At 43.8% G+C, this 25,324-nt stretch overlaps 1 protein-coding gene across 1 annotated transcript in view; it reads left to right on the top strand.

Moving 5' to 3' along the window:
- Window positions 1-25,324, top strand: part of PLXNA2 (plexin A2) — a 324,127-nt gene that overhangs the window by 136,600 nt on the left and 162,203 nt on the right. The window contains exon 4 of the mRNA XM_044001416.1: window positions 8,541-8,675. Within this exon, the coding sequence (XP_043857351.1) occupies window positions 8,541-8,675 (135 nt within the window). The remainder of the gene's footprint in view (window positions 1-8,540; window positions 8,676-25,324) is intronic.

Genomic DNA, 25,324 nt, shown 5'->3' with positions numbered 1-25,324 from the left:
AGGAGTTTCAAGGGGCCTGCAGGTAAGCGAGTTAATTGGATATGCTGATTTGAATTGGATGTGCTTGTAAAGAGACTGTCATTAATTTCTGCATAGACATAGCTGTGATTTAAAGGAAAGGGACTAATAGGATTACTATTTCACTCTCATTTCAATGGGGGAACCTCCCACATAGAGGACAGGACGGTAAATCAGCCTTGGATTGCTCTTCTAATGATTTGGCTCCAAGGCCAGCTCCCCGGCAAACTGAATCTTCTGCCTCCCTGCATCTTTTACCAAATTGAGGTTTTCCAGCCTATTGCAATTACCAGTTCAGGAAACACACTCGTGGCCCCCATCTGCCCTGCATCACTGAGGATGGGGCTGGGGCTTTGGTCAGTCTCCTCAGCCTGTTATCTCAACTATCTCTCAATCTTCAACCTTTTTGTCCTCCCTGGAACATTTAACATTGCTCACCGCTGCCTAGATGTTTTCTCTTCCCTGGCTTTTCATGATGCTTCTCTCCCCATTCCTCAGTCTCTTTTTTTTTTTTTTTTTGTGCACGGCAATGGGGGTTAAGTGACTTGCCCAGGGTCACACAGTTAGTAAGTGTCAAGAGTCTGAGGCCGGATTTTAACTCAGGTCCTTCTGAATCCAGGCCCAGTGCTCTGTCCACTGTACCACCTAGCTGCCCCCTCCTCAGTCTTTTTTTTTTTCTTTTTTGATAAATCATCATCTACATAATGCCTCTTTTTCCTGGATAAACCCTAGATCTCTTTCTTAGGCCCTCTTTTCTTCTCAATACACTCAACCTCTTAGAAATCTCCTAAATTCAAATCTAAATATCCTATAATATCTGGCCTCTGATTTCCAACCCCAAATTACCAACAGTATGCTGGATATCTCCACCAATATGCCCCATGCTCAAATTCAAACTTATTTCTCTGCCAAAATACACTCTTTTCCCCAACTTCTCAATTTCAGTTGAGGATTCCACCTTCCTTCCTTCTAAGTCACTTAGATTAAAAATTATAAAAGACAACTTTAGGGCAGGTAGGTGGCACAGTGGATAAAGCACTGGCCCTGGATTCAGGAGGACCTGAGTTCAAAAGCCATCCTCTGACACTTGACACTTACTAGCTGTGTGACCCTGGGCAAGTCACTTAACTCTCATTGCCCCACCAAAAAAAAAAAAACCTATACCATCACCCTTGGCTCTTCACTCTTCTTCATCTTCCCTATTCTATTAGTTCCCAAGTTCTATTCATTCTACCTTTAGAATATCTCTTGTATCTGTCTTCTTTCCACTTAGACAGCTTCCGCCCTAGTTCAAGTCCTTATCATGTCTTTCTTAGACTAGTTTGGTAGTCTCCTAACTGGTCTCCCTGTTGCAGATATCTCCTCTCTCCAATTTAACCTCCTCATAACTGCCAGTGATATTACTAAAGCACAGGTACGATGTTACTCCCCTGTTCAAGAAACTTCAATGGCTCCCCCTTGCCTCTAAAATGAAAAACAACCTCTTTTGTCTGGTATCTAAAGCCTTTGGCTTCAACTTCTCTTTCTAGACTTTTGTATGTCAGCCAAATGGACTTACTTGCTATTCCCCATATTGGACATTCTACCTTTTTCTTCCATGTTTTTGTTCAAGCTGGTTTCAGCCTTAAGTGTTCCTCCTCCACACCTCCACTTCAAAAAATATCCAGCTTGCTTTGCAGCACCCACAACTGAGGTACTACCACTGATTTCCTGATTCACCTTAGTTGTTAGTCCCTTTGCCCAGATTCTTTGTATTTACTCTTTGTCCATTTTGTATGGGCTTCTCATTGTCTATATTGTTTTCTCCCAATAGAACATGAGCTCCGTGAGGTCAACTATTACATTTTTGGTTTTGTATCCACAGAACCTAGAATAGTTTCTGGAACATAGTAGGTGCTCAAAAATTTCTGATTAATTCAATTAGCCATCAAACTCCTAGAGACACTTTAACAAAGAACAACATTGTTTGTCTTTCCTTTTCCAATACCAAGGTAGCCTAGCGTGGTATACAGAGAAACCAGATCTGGTGTCTCTGTATACTACAAAAACCAATGTTCAAATACTGGTGCTCACCAGCTGTGCGACTATAGGAAAGTCATCTGACCTCTCTGAACCTCAGGCAACTCTCTTATAAGATGTTATACTTTATAGAAAGACTACAATTTGTATGGGTGGCAGGAGTCCTTGACATATTAAAGTGTTGTTGAGTCACATTTCGGTCACGTCCAACTCCTTGTGACTTCTTTTGGTGTTTTCTTGGCAAAGATACTGGAGTGGTTTTCCATTTCTTTCTGCAGCTTGTTTTATAGATAAGGAAACTGAGGCAAATACTGTTAAATGACTTGCCCAGGGTCACACAGCTTGGAAGTATCTGAAGCCAAATTTGAACTCATGTCTTCCAGGCCAGTTGCTTTCTCCATTGAACCACCAGTGGCAGAAATGAGCAGTTATTATCTTTTCTAGCATATAAAGAAACATTAGGCTCATGGAGACTGAATTGTTTAATAATAATAGGAATAATAGATATTTGATAGCATTTTAAAAGGCAAAGTATAGAGAAAATAAACAGCTGGCCTTGGAGTAAAAAAGACCTAGGTTAGGGGCGGCTAGGTGGCACAGTGGATAGAGCACTGGCCCTGGAGTCAGGAGTACCTGAGTTCAAATCCGGCCTCAGACATTTAACACTTACTAGCTGTGTGACCCTGGGCAAGTCACTTAACCCAATTGCCTCACTAAAAAAAAAAAAAGACCTAGGTTCTACCTCTGGCACATACTGGCCATGTGATCTAGAAAAAAAACTCGATTTTGTGGTGCCCAAACAACTCTCTGAAACTATAAATCACATTGGTAGAGGGAGTTTCCATATCTGGGAGTTCCCAATACTATTGAAAACACAAATCTATTCCCTTTAGCATTTTGCATAGACTCTAAATACATCATCCTCTTTGAACCTCAAAAACATCCTGTGGAGTAGGCAATACAAATATTGTACCCATTTTCCAGATGAATAAACTGTGGCTCAGAAAAGTTACATGATTTGCCCAAGGCCACACAGAGCTAGTATTCAAAATCATTTCTTCTGACTCCAGACCGAATGTGTTTTGCAGTACACAAAAGATGCCTATAAAGTGTGGTGTGGGTAGTGCCCAAGCAAGGGGCAGAAGCAGGAGAAGAGCCACAGAATCCCAGACCCATGTTGTTCCCACTCTGCTATACTTCTCCAAGAGAGTCAAGAGAATGGAGACAATGAAAAGGGGAAAAGAGAACAAATGTCTGTCAGGCCAGTCACTGTACTAAGCACTTTACAAACATCATCTCGTTGGACCTCATCTTGCAGAAGTATCTTTTGGTGGAATTCTCTGCTCAGCGTCTAGCCCCTAATCTCAGCTGCTTTGGCTGACCCTGAGGTAGCAGGGTTGGTAAGGGTTGTGCAAGCTTGGGCCGAGTGTCATGATGGAGGAGGGGAGAGACAATCTCTTGTTCTGACCTTGCTCTTCTTACCAGGAACTCAACCAAATAATGTATCAGCCTGATTTGAGCTCTTTCTGGACTGGCTCATATAGTTCCTTTCTTTGTTTGCTGTTTTGAAATGCTGAATTATTTTCTGATCCATTTAAAAAACTAAAAAGTTAATAGTTGGTTTGGAATCTGTCTAGAGTTTAGAAAACTTGTGCCACTCATCCCAGGTAGTTTACAGCATTTGCCTCTAACCTGATTTTTCTATCTGCATCCCCCATCTCTGGCCTGGAGAGCTAGCCTTTCAAGGGCCCCCGCCTTTGTATTCTTCCTTCTGGGGCCCGGCTCTGTCATCCAGGAAAAGTCCCACATGTGGAGAGGTGGCTGTTCTCTCCCCCAGGGGGTTAACCTGTGACCCTAACCAGGGAGATCTGGATTGGGGCTCAGTGGCTCCTGGCATTGAGCCACTTGTCTACACAAGGCATGTAGGTCACTAAAGAGGCACTGCCATCCTGGGGAAGAGAACTCCCCTGTACTCCCCTTTAGCATCAGAAAAGGAACGTGGTTTATTGGAATAAACAGTTGTTTTTGAAGTCCAGAAGCTTGGGTTTGAATCCCAGCTCTGCTATTTACTGTCTCTATGACTTTGGGTAGATCATTTAATTTCTCTGGGCCTGCTTCCTCCTATATAAATGAGGGGATTCTACTTGAAGCCCCTAGAGGTCTCCTGCAGCTCTAAAACCTTGGATGCCATGCAGTGAGCAATCCCCCTATTTCAAGGAGCAGGAAAACTGAGTCTGGGAACAGCAGTGTACATTGCAGAGCCATCCAAGACCCCTGGCTCCCAGTCTTCCCCATCCCCCTTTAGTTACTACAGAAGGGGCTACTTGACTGAATGTGGCAGTCAGAAATCAAGGAGCCAAGCACTTAAAATAAGTCTTTGTCAGGATTTGTCAGAGGACCTGGGTTCAAGTCCTGCCTAATCTTTCTGGGCCTTAGTTTCCTCCTCTGTAAAATTGGGGGGATTTGAGCAAGTGACCACTGAGGTACTTTCTCCTGACCCCAGCATGGGGAAGGAAAGCAAATGACCTTTTTTCTCCCACCCCCAAATATAGGAAGGAGGGATTTCAGCAGTAGTTGCCAAGGCAACTGCTTTAAATGACAGGTTGGAGAGTGAAGGAGAGAGTTGTGCTTGAAGAAGAGAGGAGGACGAGGGAGGGAGAGGAACTGGAAAGCAACAGGGAAACAAGTGGGTTTGGTGCTGTAACCCTGAGGTCTGCTAGTCCACCCCGCCCTAGGTCCAGGACCCCTCAATGCTACCAGGACTAGGAAAATAGAGGTGGACAGTGCCTGTGCCCCCCTCACCTCCTCATCACCCCCCTTCCCTTGGAAGATTGAGCCACAAGTGGTCACAGGAAAGGACGGAGCACAGAGCTGGGGGCCTCTGGTATCTCTGTCCCTGGGCCGTCACCTCCCCCACCCTGGCCCCAAGCCCACAGCCCACAGCTGTCCTCCAAACGGGCGCCAGCTGTGCCCTTATCGTGTTTCTCTGGCAAGTGTGCAAATTCTAGACAGGCTAGAGGAATGTGGCCCACAGGACTGATCCTCCCTCCCCCAGTCCTTCGATAATCCCAGCCAGAAACCCCACCCCTGTGGCTTCTGTTCATCTTCTCTCACACTGAGGTGGGGGGTGGGGTGGCAGAAAAGGGGGCCAGGATGCTGATCAGGAAGGACACTAAAGGGGACAGGTGGGAATAACAAGAATAATAGAATTAATACTAATAATAACCCAAATCTCCATGGCTCTTTAAGATTCAAAAGGTACTTTCTCCACAGCAACAGACTCACACAGTAGATGTAAAAGAGAACCTGATATTACAATCATACAAGAGAAATACTTGGCAGCCTCATGTTGACTATGGCACCAAGGCTGAGATGCCGGAGTTATTTGGTTTCCAATTCAGTCCCATTGCAAAAGTATTTGTTGAATTCTATAGTAGGAATTGAGTGGTTCATACAGGAAATAGACACTCCCGACGTCCCTGATTCCCAGAATCTCTCCATGGGAAGGAACCTCAGAGACCATATCTGATCCAATCCATGCCCAAACAAGCCTCCTTCCAGAGTGTCCTCATTGACTGGCTCTCCAGCCTTTGTTTAAAGAGCACCAAGAAAGGGGTGTCCACTGACCCCCTGCTCCCCAAAACCACTTTCTCCATAGGGCATCTCTAATTGTTAGAATGTTTCTTCTTTCATCAAGGCAAGATCTGTCTGGGTTTCTTTAGCTTCCATCCATCACTTCTAAGTTCTGTCTTCCAGGGCCAAGTGGAACAAGGTTAAACTCTCTTCTACATGACAGTCAATAACCACAAGCATGGCATATAATAACAATATTATATGATAATGTAATAATGATAACCACAAGCATAATATATCATAACAATATTATATTATAATATAATAACGACGACCACAAGCATGATATATAATAACAAGGTTATATGATAATATGGTAATAATGACCACAAACATGATATATAATAACAATATTATATGACAATACAATAACGATGACCACAAGCATGATATATAATAACAAGGTTATACGATGATAATAATGACCACAAGCATGACATATAATGACAATATTATATGATAACATAATAATGATAGCCACAGGTATACTATATAATAACAATATTATATGACAACACAATAACGACAGCCACAAGCATGATATATAATAACAAGGTTATATGATAATATGGTAATAATGACCACGAGCATGATATATAATAACAATATTATATGATAATGCAACAACAATGACCATGAGCATGGTAATATAATAACAATATTATATTATATATGATGCTACAACAACAATGACCGCGGGCGTGATATATAATAACAATATTATATGACATGTGATAATATGATAACTATAACCACAAGCATGATAATATAATAGCTAACATTTACATAGCACTTACAATGGCCAGGCGTTGTGCTAATCACTTTGCAATTATTCTCTCATTTGACCCTCACAACAGCCCTGGGAAGTAGGTGCTATTATTTTCCCCGTTTTACAGATAAGGAAACTGAGGCAAACAGGGTGAAGTGACATGCCCAAGGTCACACAGCTAGTCAGTGTCTGAGGCCAGATCTGAATTCAGAAAGATGAATCTTCCTGACTCCAGGCCTATCCTCTCTGTTGATTACCTTCAATGTGTCCTGTATATATCTTCTTTGTACATAGTTGTTTACAATGTCATCTCCTCCATTTAACTATGAGCTCCTTGAGAACAGGGACCGTCTTTTGCCTCTTTTTGTACCCCCAATGCTTAGCCCCATGCCTGGCCTGTAGTAAGCACTTAATAAATGTTTATCTATTGATTTCTTACTATGGACCAGGCACTGGGCTAAGTGCTTGGGATGCAAAGAAAAAAAAAAGAAACTCCTTGTCCTTAGGGAGTTTACTTTCTAATGGGAGGAAAACAGGTACACATAAGTATATTCAGGTATACTCCATGAGGTGATTGAAGGTGGGGAAAGGAGGCACTAGCAGCTGGTGGGGATCAGGGAAGGCACCCCATGAAAAGAGCTTTAAAAAAAGCTAGGGATTCTCCAAGGTAAAGGTGGGGACAATGGTAGCCTGAGTAAAAAAGGCAAGAAAATAGAAGTCATGTCATGCAATGGGAAGGGCAAGTGGGCCAGTAGCATGTGTGAAGCACAGTACCTGCAGAAAGCCTAGAAAGGTTGGTGGGAGTCAGAGTGGATGGTGTCCTTCCCAGGCAGACAGTCCCCTGTGCTTTATGGGTAATATCTCTTCCTATCAAAACCTGCTCTCAGCTCTCATCCAACCTTCAGATCTGAAAGGATCTAATAAACTACTGACTAATAGTGGATGAACATCTCTCCAGGCTATTTGTATTTTTATAAGGGTCATTGCCTTTACCCAAAAGGAATGAATATCTAATGGTGGAATTTCAGGCATCAGTGACATGCCTGAGTTGGGAAGAGACTTTAGAGTGGAACTTGGACCTTTCCGGGCCCCCTTAAATCATTCTGCCTAACTGACCAACAGCATGGAAGCCTGCCTCCCTCTCTCTCCCATTGGGTTCCAGGAGCTGGCCTCATTTTCCTTCCAAATTTAGCAACACCCCCTGAATGTCACCATCTTGCAGCCAACATACCCAGGCAGGCAGACAGGCATAAATATATGCATTGTGCATGCCAACTAAGACATAGCTGGCAGGAACATACAAACACACTTACATGTTTAGAGGGATCAGATTCACATGTTCCCTAGAAAAGGGAACCATTCTGGTAACACGTGGGCCAGTTCAAGCTTAGGGACATATCCGTGAGAGCTCACATTGACAGATTTGCTTTTAAGGTTTATTATCATATGTAATCCATTTGATCTTTACGACAATCCTGTGAGGTGGGTGCTGTTATAATCCCCATTTTATGGATGAGGAAACTGGGGCTAAAGGCATTCATCTTTCCCTCCCCCCGGTAGCTGGGGAACATTCTAGCCTGCCCATGAAGTTATAGGAATTAAGAGTCAGCTCACTCATCTTTTTAAAAAAGGAGACCGAGGCCCAGGGAGAAGTAACCCACATGAGCTCTTGAAATTTATAAGTAGCAGAACCAATATTTGAACCCCAGTCCTTTGAGTCCAGACCCAGTGTTCATCCTCTGTACTAAGGAGTACGTGGTTATTTCCTCATCTTCTTTTGGGTAGAATGGGGTGCGGTAGTACAGGACTGGAGAGAGCAATGAATGTTTTCCCTACTAAAGAGGGTTAAGAGTAAATTCAATTCAACCCAATTCGTATCAACAGAGATTTGTTAAGGTCTAATACATGCTAAGACATTATGCTAAGTGCTGGGAGATACAAAGATGAAACAGACTTGGTCCCTGAGCTAATAGAGTCTAGAGTCTAGTAGGAATTCTATACATAAGTAGGAGTCAAACAAAATGAATCTCATGAGAAGCACAAACAAATTGCTAGGGGAGGTTTTATGGAGATGCTGAGGACACCTCTGATTCTCTTTCAGATTCGGGCAGATGGTCCTCCCCATGGAGGCGTTCAGTATGAAATGGTCTCCATTCTCAAAGATGGGAGCCCCATCCTCCGGGACATGGCCTTCTCTATTGACCAGCGTTACCTGTATGTCATGTCAGAGAGACAGGTGAGTACTGACATCCCAAGGCTACCTAGAAATGATGACTAGAGTACCTCTGTGAAGAAATTGTTGTTTACTCATTGAGATCATTGGGCTTCACTACATGGAAATCTGAGCCCAGGTCACCTGCTTTTCTTTAATCATAATGATAACTCATATTTTTATAGTATTTTAAGGTTTCTAAAATACTTTCCTTATAGCAACCCTGTGAGGTGGGGAGTATTTGGGGAGAAACCTATGATGTCATCAGCATGAGGTATTCCCTGCGTGGAAATCCCCTCCACTCATGAATATCAACAATTCATCTGTTACTTCTACTATTGGAGAGTTACCTGGGGCACTGAGAGGTTAGCTGGCCTGGCATGTTTGAGAGAAAGGGCTTGGACCCAGGTCTTCCAGACTCCAAAGCTGGCTCCATATCCAATATGGCAGGATTCCTCTACCAGGATCCCCATTTTATGGATGATAAAGTAAAGGTTCGGATGGGAGAAATAGCCGACACATAGTCACGTAGCTGCTCTCTAGTTATCAGAACTGAAAACCAAGTCTTCTGCCTACAAGACTGGGGCTTTGTACACTCTACTGCCTGACTCTTGTCTCCTGTTCACTCTCAGTGTTTCAAGGGGAATTAGAGAGAGACATTTGGGGGCCAGCTCCTTCCGGGATGCCTGCTGCCCCTGCCACAGCTCCGTGTCTCTGAATATGATAAACTGCCCCACAAGAACAGGCCATGCTGCACAGAGCATCTTGGTGTGATTAGGAGGTAGATTTATGACCTGTGGGCCAGCAGAGTCTGCCGCTCTAGGGAGCCAACAAGGTGTAAATAATCCAGGCCTTGGTGCTTGGACCAATCTCGTAAGGGGCCAACCCAAGCGAGGAATCAGGAGGGAGAGAAGAAATCTACATCTTAGCTCACACTCACATAGACCAGATGAAACTCAGCCAGCTGTGAGAGGGTGAGGTCATGCCTGGGAGAAGGGGGAGCCTGCGCTTATGCAGTCTGCTGTGAGGCTTTAAGGAAATCTTGTGACATTAGATTTGTACGTAGGATCATAGATCTAATAAGACCTAGCATTTCAACAGTGCCTTGAGGTCTGCAAATTGCTTTACAGTATTATCTTATTTTGTCTTCAACAACAACCCCAGGAGGTAGGTGCTATTATTGAGGCAGACAGAGGTTAGTGACTTGCCCAGGGTCACACAGCTAGTGAGGGTCTGAAGCTGGGTTTGAACTCGAGTCTTCCTGATTCCAAATCTAGCACCATCTAGCTTCCTGAAACTAGATCTAAAACTAAATCTAGAAGTCATTTTGGAGCCCACCCAATCCAATCTCCTCATCTTATAGATGAGGAAAATGAGGCCCCTCAGAGAAACTCAGTGATTCATCTGAGGTGACACAGGTACTAAAAGTGGGATTGGAATCCAAGTCCTCTGATGACAAAGTCAGTTCTTTCTACTGTATCATACGCTATAGCCACCAGTCTGTGCCTCAGTTTCCCCCATGACCTGATGAACTATTCATACTCCAGTTAGATGGTAAGGACTGGAATAAGCTAATTCTCATCTTCCATAACCAGGGAGACTCCAAATTCATGAAAAAACTTGTGATTGTTCCTAGCCAAATAGAGGAAAAACTTTGGAGGAGGGGAAGGGGGGAAAGGCTGGCCATGCTTTTCTCTAAGATCATATGTAACTGATGGTAGAAAGAGGGAAATTTTCTAAATTTAAATAAAATTAACTTAAGAAAATGAAAGAAGGGACAAGATTTGGTCTTTCATTCATTCAACCAACATTACTAGGCAACAGCCATTCATGCAGCACAGTGCTAGGTAGTTTTGTTGGTTTTTCAGTCATGTCCAACTCTCTGGGACCCCATTTGGAGTTTTCTTGCAAAAATACTGGAGTGTTTTGCCATTTCCTTCTCCAGCTCATTTTACAGATGAGGAAACTGAGGCAATCAGGGTGAAGTGATTTACCTAGGGTTGCACAGCTAGTAAGTGTCTCAGGCCAGATTTGAACTCAGGAAAATGAGGATTCCTGACTCTAGTGCTGATGCTCCACTGTGCCACTTAGCTGGCCACTAGTTACTGTGTGAGTGTATAAAAGGAGAAGAGGCAAACATGGCTGTTCTAAGTAAGGCCCCATGGTTTTAGAAGGGAGTTAGGATTTTAATGCTAGTGGAGACCTTCAGTGTCATCTAGCCCAATCCCCCTATTTTAGAGAAGAGGAAAGTGAACCCTGAAGAAGTAAGGTAACTTGTGGCGGGTCCCACAGCTGCTTAAATGAGGAGCCAGGCATTAGAACAGCTTCTCCTGGCATTCAGCCAGTGTGCCTTCACCTACACCCTGTTGCTCGCCTTAAAGGGGACTTGGTGGTGATTCCATATCTCTAAATCTGGGGTCCCTGACAAGGTAGCAGAAGATGCCAGACAAGGGCCATTGACTGACTCTTAGTTGGCACTTCCAACCTGGCTCTGCCAAGGTTTCTGGTATCCCTCCATCTCTCCTGCCTTTTCCTGAGCCCAGGTATCCTCCAGTCCAGATACAGAGGACTCAAGTCAATTGTAAATTGATGGGTGAGAAGGAGCAAGGGAGAACTAGATGGGGATGTGGTGTATCCAGAGAACGGAGATGGAATTTTAACTTAAACATTACCTCAGAACAGACGGCACACACCATCTGCGGAACACATGCAAACAGCATGAAGATCCACTTGGCTCCTCCAGTTCCTTTTATCATTTTTGTGTGGCCCTTTCTCTGGAGTAGAACCAATCCCAGGTGGATAATGGCCCGGTGTACCCAAGCTTGCCAAACGTTACAGATTCGGAATTTAGAGTTGGAGTTGATTTTTCATGTACATGGATCCTATTGATGGCATGATTTGAAGGCCACTTGGAGAGTTAGCCTAATCCCAAAATACCTCACCTATGGACCCGTTACAGTGACTTCTATTTTTTTTAATTTATTTATTTATTTTAGTTTTCAACATTTGTTTAGATATGTTTCCAATTTCAAATTTTTCTCCTTCCCTCCCCTCCCTCTCCCTTCCCCTAGACAGCAGGTAATCTGATATAGGTTATATATATATATATATATATATATAATAACATTAAACATATTTTTGCATTAGTCATGTTATACGAGAAGAATCAGAGCAAAAAGGAAAAACCTTAAAAAAGAAAAACAAAAGAAATAGTATGGTCCAATCAGCATCCATATTCCACAGTTCCTTTTTTTTTTTTTTCTGGATTTGGAGAGCCTTTTCCATCATGAGTCCTTTGGAACTTTCTTGTACCGTTGCATTGGTGAGAAGAATCTAGTCTATCATAGTTGATCAACATATAATGTTGATGATACTGTGTTACCATGACTTCTTTTTTTTTAAGTGAGGCAATTGGGGTTAAATGACTTGCCCAGGGTCACCCAGCTAGTAAGTGTTAACTGTCTGAGGCCAAATTTGAACTCAGGTACTCCTGAATCCAAGGCCAGTGCTCTATCCACTGCACCACCTAGCTGCCCATTACAGTGACTTCTATACCCAGCACTGATGATGAATTCCTTCTGGTTTACTTCATTCTGGTTACTTTTAAAATACAAATACCCTGGAGAATAGTTTTTTAAAATTATATATACATTCATTCACTTCACAATATCATAAATTTAGACATGGAAGAAACCTTAGAGAGCATCAAGTTCAATTACTTCATATTACAGATTAGGACACTGAAGCCAAAAAGAAAGAAAGTGATTTGCCCAAGGTCACACAGGTAATAAGTAACCAAGCTGAAATTTAAAGCCAGGTCTTCTGATTCCAAATCCAGTGCCCTTTCCTCTAAACCATTTAGCAAACATATTAAGCACCTACTGTATGCAAGATGGGTTAGGAAGACTCATCTTCCTGAATTCAAATCCGGCCTTGGACCCTTACTACCTATGTGACTCTGGGCAAGTCACTTAACTTTGCTTACCTCGGTTTCTTCATCTGTAAAAATGGACTGGAGAAGGAAATGACAAACCGTTCTAGTATCTTTGCCAAGAAAGCTCCAAAAGGGGCCACAAAGAGTCAGACATAGCTGAAATGACTAAACTACAAAAATATACAAGATGCTGTGCTAGGTTTTGGATATGCAAAGGTTAAAAAAAAAGACAAAACAAGCCCCACCTTCAAGGAGCTTACAGTCTAATACGGGGAATGTAACATGTTCAAAGATGAATATGATACAAGGCAAAGGAGAAATGTGGACAAAGCACTCCAGGAAAATTTGAGGAGGGAGAGCTACCTGTTAGATGGAAGGATAAGGAAAGGCTAGGGGAGAAGTGATAGTGGTCTATGGAGAGTTCTAGAGGGGCAGAGTCACAGAACAAGGCCAAGGTCTTTGAGCTGGACTCTTTTTTTTTTTTTTTTTTTTTGGTGAGGCAATGAAGGTTAAGTGACTTGCCTAGGGTCACAAAGCTAGTAAGTGTCAAGTGTCTGAGGCCAGATTTGAACTCAGGTCCTCCTGAATCCAGGGCTGGTGTTTTATTCACTGCACCACCTAGCTGCCCCCTGGACTCTTCTTAAAATACAGATATTCCAAGGAGGGAGTCCTACATTAAACTATCAACCAGCTGCACGTTAGTATAATTTTCTGTTACTGTTAACCAATTGAAATCAGGAAGCCAAAAGAATGAAAGTATTGTTGGGGGCCAGAGAAGGATGACTTTGAAGAATGAGACCCTGCCTTAAGGTGAGATGCTACCAGTATCAGTAGAAGGGCATTAGATGATTGGGAGGCTTGGTGACATGCAGCAGTGTGCAGGAGAAGGCAGAAGAAGGTAGAGGTGATAGCAGAAAGGTTGGATGCAAGATCATAAACTTATTTATTCATTATCCTACCTAGGGTTAGCTGTATTTGGGCTGCATTTATTTTCCCTCCATATCCTGGCTCATTTTACAGATGAGGAAACTGAAGTAAACAGGGTTAAGTGACTTACTCAAAATTATACAGCTAGTAAGTGTCTGAGGCCAGATTTGAACTCAGGTCCTGTCTTCTATTCACTTTGGCACCACCTAGCCATCCCTTGATGGTTATTAGCTGCATACTTTAGGCATATAACTTGTCCTCTCTGGTCTTCATATTCCTCATGTATAAAAATCCTTATTTTCTTCATTTAGGTCTATATTGTTAGATCATTTAGGTGTTTTTCCAAGGCAATGTAGCATAGCAGATATAACCTCAGGAAAACCTGAGTTCAAATCCCTCCTCAGACACTTGCTAGTTATGTGACATGCTAGGCCTCAATTTCCTCATCTGTAAAAGGGGGATAATAATAGTCCTTACTTTACAAAGTTGTGGTAAGGACCAAATGAGATAATATATGTAAAGTGCATTGTAAATATTAAAGTGCTATTGAAATATGAGCTAGTATTATCAGTATTCTGCTCTAAATTCTTTTTGACATGATAGAAAGAACTCTGGACCCGAAACGAAGTGAGATCTAGGTTCAGATTCTGACCCTAATATATCTCAACTGCGTGACTCTGGGAATTGATCCTGACTGGGCTTGACTTTCCTATTCTGTAACATCTGAATCATAGTAATACTGCTATGACCCACCTCACAGGGATGTTTTCATACTAAAGCATCTTGTAAGTAACTGGAAGCTATTCTAATCCTTTGAAATGCTTGTGGGAAGGTAGGAAACCCATCCCACTGGACCTACATGAGGATTCAGCTTGTCGTAAGGGAAGATGATGGGATAAGAATGAGGTAGTGTAACTTTCCAGCACAGATGGTGACATGAGGCCTGACCAGGAGAGAATGCAGTTTGTGGCTTACCTGTGAGATTTGTGGGGTCCTCCTGGTTATCTCGAAGCAGTTCTGAACTAAAGAGAGATCCAAGAAGAGCAGAATTGTTCATACACAGCTATGCCCTAGAATTGAGCTCTCCTGGATAGAGGCTGAGTACCCTGATGGAGAAACTACAGATACTCCAAAGCACAGAGAATAACAGGAAATAGTATCCCATCCCCCCATCTCCTCAATCCCCAACCCTCCCCCGCAAAAAAAATCAGCAAAAAAAAAAAAGTGAAACAGAAGGGAAAAAATAAGATTTTCCTCATGTGACTAAAATAGCCATAGAAATAATCATTGGCCCATGGGTTCACAACTTCAGTGTGGCAGCTAGCAGGCCCCAAAATAATTCTATCTCCTCTGTCTCTTATTTCTATTTGATTTTCATGAGAATGAGCCTGGCTGAGGTCAGGGAAGGTAATCTGTGGAGTGATTCAGCTTTTCTTAACCCTGAGACATGGGGAAACAAGAAAATAATAATGATAATAATAATTCACATACATCTAACATTTAAAAGTTTTATAAAACACTTTATTCACAACAGGCATGTGAGGGGAGGCATTGAAAGAAGTATTGTCCACATTTTACAGACTAGCAGACTGAGGCTTAAGAGGACAAGTCATGGGGCAGCTAGATGGCGCAGTGGTTAAAGCACCGGCCCTGGATTCAGGAGTACCTGAATTCAAATCCGGCCTCAGACACTTGACACTTACTAGCTGTGTGACCGTGGGCAAGTCACTTAACCCCCATTGCCTAAAAAAGAAAAAACAAAACAAAACAAACAAAAAAAAAAGAGGACAAGTCATTTGTCATGCTCAAGGTCTCCCAACTAGTAAATGTTACAGCCAGAATTTGAACCCAGAACTCTTTCTGACTTGAAACCCGTCATTCTTCATTACACTGTGTAGACAGGGGTCACTCGGTAAGTGACGGAGCCTTGGGAAATGAAGAATGTCAGCTTCTGGAGGACAAGAACTGGTTTTTGGTTTTACTTTTTGTCCTGGGTCCTGGCCCAGGGCCTTGCACCTAGCAGGCACTTAATAAACAATCACTGAATTGGATGGATCAGAAGGTACCATGAATGGTATCACCTCTAAATATCTTTTTTCTGATTTGATTTATTTGTGGATGAATGATTTTTGAAAACAGTTTGCAAAGCCATAGACTAGTGAGGAGAGACGAATTGGGCAGGGCACGGTGACAGATGAGATGAAAGACTCAATGAGCATCAAGACTTTGGAGGAATAAGTGGCCTTGTCTCCAGAAGTATGAATCTTGTCCCAGATTGGCGTCTCAACTTGCAAACACCCTTTCATCCTCAACTGTGTATCTTCCCTCAGCTCTCCAGCTCTTCCTTATCCTGGGCTTTGAACAGTGAGAATGCAATAACAGTTTCAGTAGGAGACCTTGACCATTCATGGCAGGAATCTCGGTCTAATGCCACAGAGCTGTCAGTAGAAACATGTGGGTTGGGGAGGGATGCCCTGTGCCAGGAGAAGCTGTGATCCAGGGAGAGGAAGTTTCAAGGGGGATTTGCAGTGGAGCACCTAACCCTGGCACCTGAAGAGCTGTAAATCTTGTGGAAACAGGTGCCCAGCTGATTTAATGAGGGGTCACAATCAGGGATGGGAGCCAAGAACAGCTCAAGGCCCATCTGTTTGAGGCTGAGATGTTGTGAGTACCGAGAACATCCCCAGAAAGCCGAGTCCTCTCAGGGGAAACATTGACAAATACAAGGCAGCCTTGTCTGACAGTTTCCCTGGAAATACCTTTTTGGGGTATACAAGAGATTATTAGATAAAAGAGAAGGTGCGACATGATGGAGAAAGAGCATTGAAGACCCAAAGGAGACAGGAGACCTGGGCTCTATTAACTAACTGTGACCTTGGACAACCTATTTAAGTTTTCTGGGATTCAGTTTCCTTGCCTATAAAAGCATCCTTCACATAAAGGACAAACTTACGTCTCTTCCACTTAAATCTGATCACTTCGCTCTTCTCAAAAAGTTTCAATGTCTCCTTCCAAGCTCCTGAGTTAAGTTCAGCCTCAGTAGACCAGTATAAAAAGTCCTTCACAATCAGGCACTCAAAATTTCCACTTTCTAGTTTTCACTCAAAATATTCCTCTGTATGGACTTTATGCCCTAGCAAAACAGATATACTCTCTGCCCACAAAACCCCTCCTTCATTTTGTTACCTCATTCACGCCCTTCCCCATGCCTGCAGTATTATCCCTTCCTCTTTGCCCTTGCCTATTAAATTTCTACCCATCCTTCAAAGCCCCAGTGCCACCTCCTCCAGAGGACTCTTTCTGATCTCTGTAGTCAGTAATGGCCTTCCCCTGTACCTTGGACCACATATAACATACAAGTTACATCTCTCTCATACACTTATTATATATTATAGTTATTTATGTAGATGGTATACACCAATCAGGCATGCACACGTGCGCGCGCACACACACACACACACACACACACACACACACACACACACCTGTAAGATCTATGAGGGCAGCATTCAGATTGTATTAAATGTATCTTCTTTAATATCTAGCCCTGTCCTTACACCCAATAGCTGCTTTACAGTATTTGTTGGATTGAATTCAATGGATTACATTAGATAATCTCAAAATTCCTTCCAATTCTAAATTACTATGATATATATATACATATCATACATACACACATATATAATACGTGTGTGTGTGTGTGTGTGTGTGTGTGTGTGTGTGTATAGTACCTGGAGGCAGCTAGGTAGTTCAGTTGATAGGGTACATACAGAGCCTGGAGTCAGAAAGATCTAAGTTCAAATCTAGCTTCTGACACTTATTGGCTGTGTGACCTTAGGCACATCACTTAATGCTTGCTTGCCTTGATGCACTGGAAAGGGAAATGGCAAACCACTCCAGTATCTTTGCCAAGAAAACCCCACAGACAGTATGGAACATGGGGTTACAAAAGGTCCCACGTGACTTGAACGACACAACAACAAAAACAACATACAGTATCTAGGTTAAATCCTCACAAAGAGCTGAACTAGAAGAAATGGACATAAGACTAAGACAGCAAGGAGTGTGGTTAGACGAATGAAAGAACTTCCTGAATGATGAGTTTCTGGTGCCCAAGGAGGTCTGTAGACTCTCCTTCTTTGGGGGACTTTTAAAGCCCTCATCAGCTGGAGATAAGATTAGAGGCTAGGGGCTGGATGAAATGACCTCTGGAAGACCCTAAGATTCTGGGAAAGCTCTGATATGACAAGATGTGTTGGAAATGGTATTTTATGTAGGTCAGTGTTTTAGCAAAGAAGATGCAGATCTCCTTTATCCTGCTCTTAGAACCTGGCGCCAATGCAAAAACCAACTGTCTTGAAAGATCCTTGGGGGGCAGCTAGGTGGCACAGTGGATAGAGCACGGGCCTTGGATTCAGGAGGACCTGAGTTCAAATCTGACCTCAGACATTTAATACTTACTAGCTTGTGACCCTGGGCAAGTCACTTAACCCCAATTGCTTCACCCCACCCCACCCCACCCCACCCCCGACAAAAAAAGAAAGATCCTTGGGCCTGTCACCACATAGAGAAGGTCCAGAGAGAACAGAACATGGATGCTGCTTCAGGGATTCATTCTTTTTCCCATAGATCTGCAGTAATCTGGCATAAACTTCTTTTTTTCCCTCTGTTTTTCTTTTGAGTCAATTAAAAGTAATTAAGAAATGGGGCTTGGTAAGAGGTGTCAAGTAGTTAGCGCCATTGCCCAACAAGTCAATGTTAATGTACCACTAATGGACCTAAAACAAATATGTTGGGGGGTAGGGGAGAGAGAAAAGAATTGGGAACTAATTCTCCATCCATCTAATTGGCCAGGTGCTTCATTGACAGGATGCCAGTCTACTACCTACATAGGTCATTCTCCCTAGAACCAGGAGCAATGAATCAACAGATGTTTGCAAAATTCAGCGCTGCCCAGGTCTCCAGGGCAGCCTAGTGGAAGGCAGACAACATGTCCAACGAAAATCAGGCCATTGGCCAAGTGAAAGCCAAGCAGCAGGCTTAAAGGAAACCTAATATCCCATTTCCACCCAACTTGTCAGGGCCAACCACTCCCCAAGAAGGGATATAACTCACCACCAGGGCTGGTGGGGAAAGAGTGTGGGGATGGAAACAATTATTCTATTTTATACTTTAATTAGTTTGAATTAGCAATGGGAATAGAGGCATAAAATGATTCAGCGAAGGGTGAAATGGGGAAAATGGAGCCTCAGCCGAGGGGCCTCTTTCTTCTTGCCAGTGGGATGGGATCATGGGACAGGCAGAGAGACTGTCAGTGTGGCCCCTGACAGGCTGCAGAGGAGTTGAAGTGTCTATGGGGAAGTGACTAGGAGGGATTCTCTCCACTGATCTCCTTTTCTCATTGTTACACCTTCCCAGAGAAACCCCAAAGAGTCTTTCTCCTTTCCCCTGAAAGGACAGAGAAAACATCTCTGATTTAGAACTCCACTGGCACCTCAGAATGAGCTTCCCATCTCCCCATCCCTAAACAATGACATGAATGGGGAGACATGCAGAGTAGCCCACACCGGAACAATCAGCTTCTCCCCTGCCGGCCCACTGCTCCCTCCCTAAGGACCACTCAAAGGCCTCCAGCTTGGCTAGATGACAGTGTGAGGCCCAGCCACTCCTAATCTGCTATTTATTTTAGAAATCCAGGAATGTGCCCTCAGACTAAACAGTGCCAATCATTCTCAATGTGCATGAAGGCAGCTTCAACCCGGTGCTGGACCCACAGAGTCCAGCTAAGCACCCAGCCTCTGGGAGAGGGGAGAGGGCTGCTGAATCCTGATCAGACTTGGACATGGAAGGCCCGTCCGAAGAGCACATCCAAGGGGATATTGCCACTCTTGGTCTTGCCGGGTAAAATAGGTCAGGAAATAGAACAAATGAAGGTTCTATTATTATCAGACAGTTGGTGCCTCTTCATCTCCTTCCCCTCCCACTCCCACACCCCACCATGCCATATTTGGGCCTTTCTAGCTATATTCTTATGCCACCACAACAGAAAGATTTAGTAACCAGACTAAGACCCAGAATTTCCAGATTGTTTGGGTTTTTTTGCCCTCCTAACCACCCTCACCTGCCCCATAATTCACTATATAACTCTGGTAATGCTTTTCTTTCCAGAACTTTCCCTTATAAAACCTAGGGGAGGAAAAGCATACATATTGAATCATAGGACTAGAGATGACAGGGTTCTTAGAAGCCATCTAGGTAATAATTTTCTCATCTCTAGAAGTATGCAAGAAATGACTGGATGACCACTTGCCAAGACTGTTGTTGAGAAGATTCATGCTTTACATAAAACTTAGATTAGATGACTTCTACAAGTCCCTTCTAGCTCTCCAGCTTATAATATAGAAATTTAGATGTGAGGAAAATCAGTGAGTAGTTAGGGATAGTTTCATGGAAGGGGTAAGGTTTCAGCTGGTCATTGAAAGGTTTTTGGGTAAGAGGAGAAAATTAACCCAGAATATTGGACCCCTTACCAAAATTATTTTCTGTCATTCTTGCCTCTATTGGTGGGAGGTGATTGGCCGAGAAGAATCTTGAGTGTGGTAGGGAGCAGGAATGGAAATAAAAAACAGAAAATAAAATAAAAAATAGGATCATAGACCAATACCTTAAGGAGTCTCAAACAACATCAGAGCTTTATATTTTCCCCTCTCCTTTGGGGACCAAATCTTTTCTCATACTTCCCTATCATAATAAGAATATCCCAACCTGAATTGGCACAGGTGCCTTGTTAGTTTCCAATCCACAGTAGATCTGGTCAAAGGAAATAGACCTACAATGCTGGGGCAACAAATACAGAACTGAAGTGAGATGGGGGTGAGAGGGAGAGAAGGGGAGATGGGGAAAGTGGGATTAGGTGAGACAGAGAAATTCAGTTATGGGGTTCACTGAATGGCTTTGGATTCTTAAAGTGACAACTGTTTTAGGAGTGCACTTTAATGCGACTTGGAGCCAAGAGATCTGGCCTCATATCCCAGCTTTTCCATTATTCATTTTCATATTCTGCTTACAATCTGTAGAACTATGGGCAAATCACTCCATCTCCTAAGCCTCAGTTTCCCCATCTGTGAAAGGGGGATAATGATGCGCATTCTGCCAATCTCACAGGGACACCTCACAGTTTTCCCAAGGAAAATTCTGTAAACCTTTGCGTCTTAGATCTCCATGAGCTGTTCTCTGTGAGCTAGTGCCCTATTCGATTGCTCCAGAGACACCAGTGTCCCTTTTCTTTACGGGTCATTTCATATCAAAATCTGGTTTCATCCGGACCTAACCCTAGCACTCTTAAGGCAGCCTAATTAATTAGCTTGGGTGCTGGTTTCTGATCGACTGAAGCTGGCATCAGCCTCCAAAGTGATTGCCCAAAGCAGGGGCTGGACGGAGATTTCTGAGGGAAGTGGGAACATTTTTTAGAAGGTTTTGAGGAGCTGAATCAGGGGATGGCTTCTCGCTGCTTGGAAATTACTCACACAATGAAAGGCTGATTCGGAAGACCCTCTTCTAGGCAGCCCCAATCTGGCTCCATTGTGATTTTGGTCCATTAGGCTTTCTTACCGCCCGCCACCTCTTTCAAACCTGCCATCACCCTGCCTTCCAGGAGGCTGGCGTTTTAACTATGTGCTGTCCAAGTAGGGAAAGGATGAAATGATGGCCTGAAACTGTTAGAAATCAATGGCATATTGGAGAAAATGTGGAATCCTGAAGAAGGCTGAGTGAGGATCGTCCCTAGAGATCTTGAGGAGAGACTCCAACTCCTCTTCCCTTCCTCCTCCTCCTCCTCCTCCTCCTCTCCCTCTCCCCTCCTTTCCTCCTCTTCCCCTCCTCCTCCTCCTCCCCTCCCCCCCTCTTCCTCCTCTTCTTTTCCCTCTCCCCTCAGTTCCAGATTATAGAAGAAGCTCTCCTGATCAGCAAGGGAAGAGACAAAATGCCCCGTGGAGGACCTTGTCTACTTAAGGATCATAGAGCTAGACCTAGAAGAAACCCCAAAGGGATGTAGGTTAACCCCCTTACTTTCCACATGAGGTTAGGTCTCTTGTCCAAGGTCAGAAAGATAACAGAAATTAGAGATGGGATGTGATCCCGGATCCTTTAACTCCAGAGCCAACATTCCTTCCATCAGGCTCTGTTGCTTCCAAGAGTGTCAGCCTCCCAGAATCATCAAAAGTGGTGATGAGGTGAATTCTTCCTATACATTTCCTGCCCGAGCAGCAGCAGCAGCAGCAGCAGCAGCAGCAAAGGGCCCTGACCTGACACCAGAAGACTGACTTTGGTGCTCTTGGTAACTGTGGGGCTTCAGGTTTATTGGGCTTGAGTAAACTCTGTGGCCTGGGTCTTAGGTCTGAAAGGAGAATGGCTTTCAGTGCACGTTTGTTGGGCCAGTATTGGAGGTCTGGTACCTTTGGCCAGATCTCATGGATTGGGAGGTTGGCAAGGCACCCAGAGAATTGGGAGGGGGAGGGGGGGAGGAGGAAGGGGAACAGACCGGAGGAGACGAGATGGAGGCAGCAGCTCTTCCAGATGTCTTCTGTTCATTTATTTTGACATCTCAGTCCATTATTTTGGTTCTGCACATTTGTTTAGTCCAGGCGATAACGCTTCCCAGGGCACGGGCAGAGCGTGCTGGGGTGTATTTTTACAAGAGGAATGAAGCTTCGGTAACATGAGACCTCCCAGCAGCTTGGGCCAGGGAGGCCTCGGTTGAGCCCCAGGGGGGTGGGGGTGGGGAAGCTGGTGGGCAGAGTTGGAGGGGGGAGAGGGGAAGATGAGGGAGAGGGGCTGAGCCAGAGGGTCTTTTGGAGGGAATTACAGAGTTTTCGGATTAGGAAGGTGAGGATAAGGGACTCTGGGCTACACTTTGTTTTACAATGCGTCACTTTCAATAGGATTCTTGGCTCCACATGAGTTTCTGGTTAAGGATGTCGGAACCTGGTCTGCTCTTGGGGCTGGGCTGGGGTATCGCAACCTTTCCCTCTGTAGGGAGACGCTGATTCCTGGGAGAGAGGAAGGGGAAGGTCCCACCAGGTATAGGCTCTTCACTCAGTGATTATCCCTTGGCTCTGTTTTCCTTTTTTTTCCCCCCAAATCTCCCCACCACCCCCACCACCACATTCCCCAAATCCCTGGGAACAGACAGTCTGGCCCACAGCAAAGCCATCCACTTTTGCTATTAATATTCTCATCAGAGCTTTTTTTTATTTAATAAATATTTTTGCAAGAGAGAAGAGAAACGCAAACTCGCCCTATTCATCAGCTGCCTGGCTTGGTGCTTTCCAGAGAGAACAGCTTCCAGCCTATTTTAAAATCTTTCCCTTTCGAAAGAGACGATGGAACACAAAGCCCAAACTTGGGGGGGGGGTGGAGATGCGTGCCAAAAACCTCATCTCTGATAGTGGGCAGAGGACTGGAGTCGCCTTCCCTAATCCTCGGAAAGCAGTCAGATCTCTTTTTCTCTGTCGGTGCTGAAGGCCAGCAATCTAAATGACTGCAAAAGACATTCTTAGGACTGAGAACTGAGAACACCTAATATCTTGGATCTTGAAGGGGCCTTGGAAATCAATATAATTCAGACATGCAACAGGCACTGATTAAGCACTTACTGTGTGCCGGGTTCTATACTAAGCCTTGGGGATAGAGATACCAGAAAAAAGACTGGCATTTTAATGGGATATAACAACATATAAAAAGAAGCTAAAAAGGGGAGGGGAGGAAGGGAGAGAGGGGGTAAGGCACCCATCCAGAGGCATGGGGTCATGATCCAGAGAGTCAGAAGCAGAGCCGAGAGGGATATGAATGAAGCATGGCTGGCCTGGGCCCATCTCCAACAGGGAAGACTCAGAAGGAGGAGAAGGGGGCTGGTACAGCCGTGGGATGTTCCAAACTAAGAAGGCAGCTGGGTCATGGTGGCAAGGTCTAGAGACAGTCAGAAACATAGCTGGAAGGGATCTGTGCCCGAAACAGAGGCCTCATACAGTGGGAGAAAGGTTACAGCATGGTCAAAAGATGGTCCAAGGAAGGGAGTTATGGTGGCAAACCAAGAAAGAATCAAATGCACAACCAAAAGATGAATTTTACAGACGAGGAAACTGAGGCCCAGAGAGTGAACCTAAGGTCCTCCAGCTAGTTAGTGGCAAAGCAAGGAACAGAACCCAGGCCATTGACTTTTCCACTCCAGTAGGGCTGTGTCTACTCAGGCGCATGGAGCAAGGAAAAAAACAGAACTATATGGGGGATGGGGTGAGAAACTTACATGGGAGGCTCACTAGCATTGTGAGGCTCAAATGAGATAATGGATGGAAAGAACTTTGCAAACCTTAATGCACTATATAAATGCCAGTTGTTAATATTATTAATTATTATTATTAACCTCCAGTCATCAGACCTCTAGTCTGGTATGACTTCATTTCCTGAGCCTCTTACGCCACTCCTGCTTAGCTCAAACAGTGTTTATAGAACAACACAGAGGTGTGCTCTTTGTTTAATATATCAAAATGTTTAATAACGAGACTCTCTGAAAAAAGGAAAAAAAGTATGCACACACTTTAAAGTTTAGTCTGCATTATTAACACTTTCTTAAGCCTAAACAATCAACAGAAAAAATAAATTAGTCTCTTTTTTTTGTTAAGTCATGTCTGACTCTTCTTGGCAAAGATACTGGAGTAGTTTGCCATTTCCTTCTCCAGCTCATTTTACAGATGAGAAGCTGAAGCAAACAGAGTTAAGTGACTTGCCCAGGGTCACACAGCTAACTGTTGTTTGTCCTTCACAGCTGGTAAATGTCTGAGGCCGGATGTGAACTCATGAGGATGAGTCTTCCTTTTTCCAGGCCCAGTACCGTATTCACTATATGCCACCCAGCTACTCTAAATCGAATGCTACTTTGTAGGGATTGCCTATTTCTGAGCTGTAAATGGTGACACTGAAAATTTAACAAGAGACTTTCACAAGCTGGTTAGAGCTGGCTCCAGCACACTCCTGCTCTCTAAGTATCTTTCTTTTGTTTGTTTGGGTTATTTTTGTGGGGCACTGAGGGTTAAGTGACTTGCCCAGGGTCACACAGCTAGTAAGTGTCAAGTGTCTGAGGCCGGATTTGAACTCAGGTCCTCCTGAATCCAGGGCCAGTGCTTTATCCACTGCGCCACCTAGCTGACCCCCTCTAAGTATCTTTCTAAAAGTTAGATTAAGAGGCACTGTACACTGGGTTTTGGATATCATCAGCATATACAGATAGACATAGGATTAGGCTGGAATCAAAGAATGGTAGAGCTAGAAAGAACTTCAGTCAGTCAACAAGCATTTATTAAGTGCTCACTATACTCCAGACACTGTGCTAAGATCTGGCGATACAAAGAAAGGCAAAAACAGTCCCTGCCCTCAAGAAACTCACTTTCTATTAGGGGAGAGAACATGTAAACAACCACATATATGCAATATTTATGCACATCAAATGGGAAGCAGTCTCAGAGATAATACACTAAAAGTCGGACCAGGGACTGGGAAAGGTTTCCCACAGAAGATGGGGTTTGAGCTGAGTCTTGAAAAAAGCCAAGGAAGGCTGAGATGAGGAAGGAGGGGGCTGCACACATTGGGGACAGTCAGTGATGACTTGTCCTCTTTGAGGAACATCACAAAGACCAGTGTTGCCAGATCATTGAGTACATAGAGTAAAGGACCAGTTGGTAAAGAACTCTGAAAGCCAAAAGGGGACATTTATATCACCTCCGACATCCCTCTTCCTTTCAGACTAGAACCTGAGACC

This window comes from Dromiciops gliroides, chromosome 4, assembly GCF_019393635.1.
Source record: "Dromiciops gliroides isolate mDroGli1 chromosome 4, mDroGli1.pri, whole genome shotgun sequence".
In the NCBI taxonomy this organism is placed as follows: Eukaryota; Metazoa; Chordata; class Mammalia; order Microbiotheria; family Microbiotheriidae; genus Dromiciops; species Dromiciops gliroides.
Note: the sequence above shows the minus strand (reverse complement) of the source record. Positions and strands in the feature narration are given on the sequence as shown.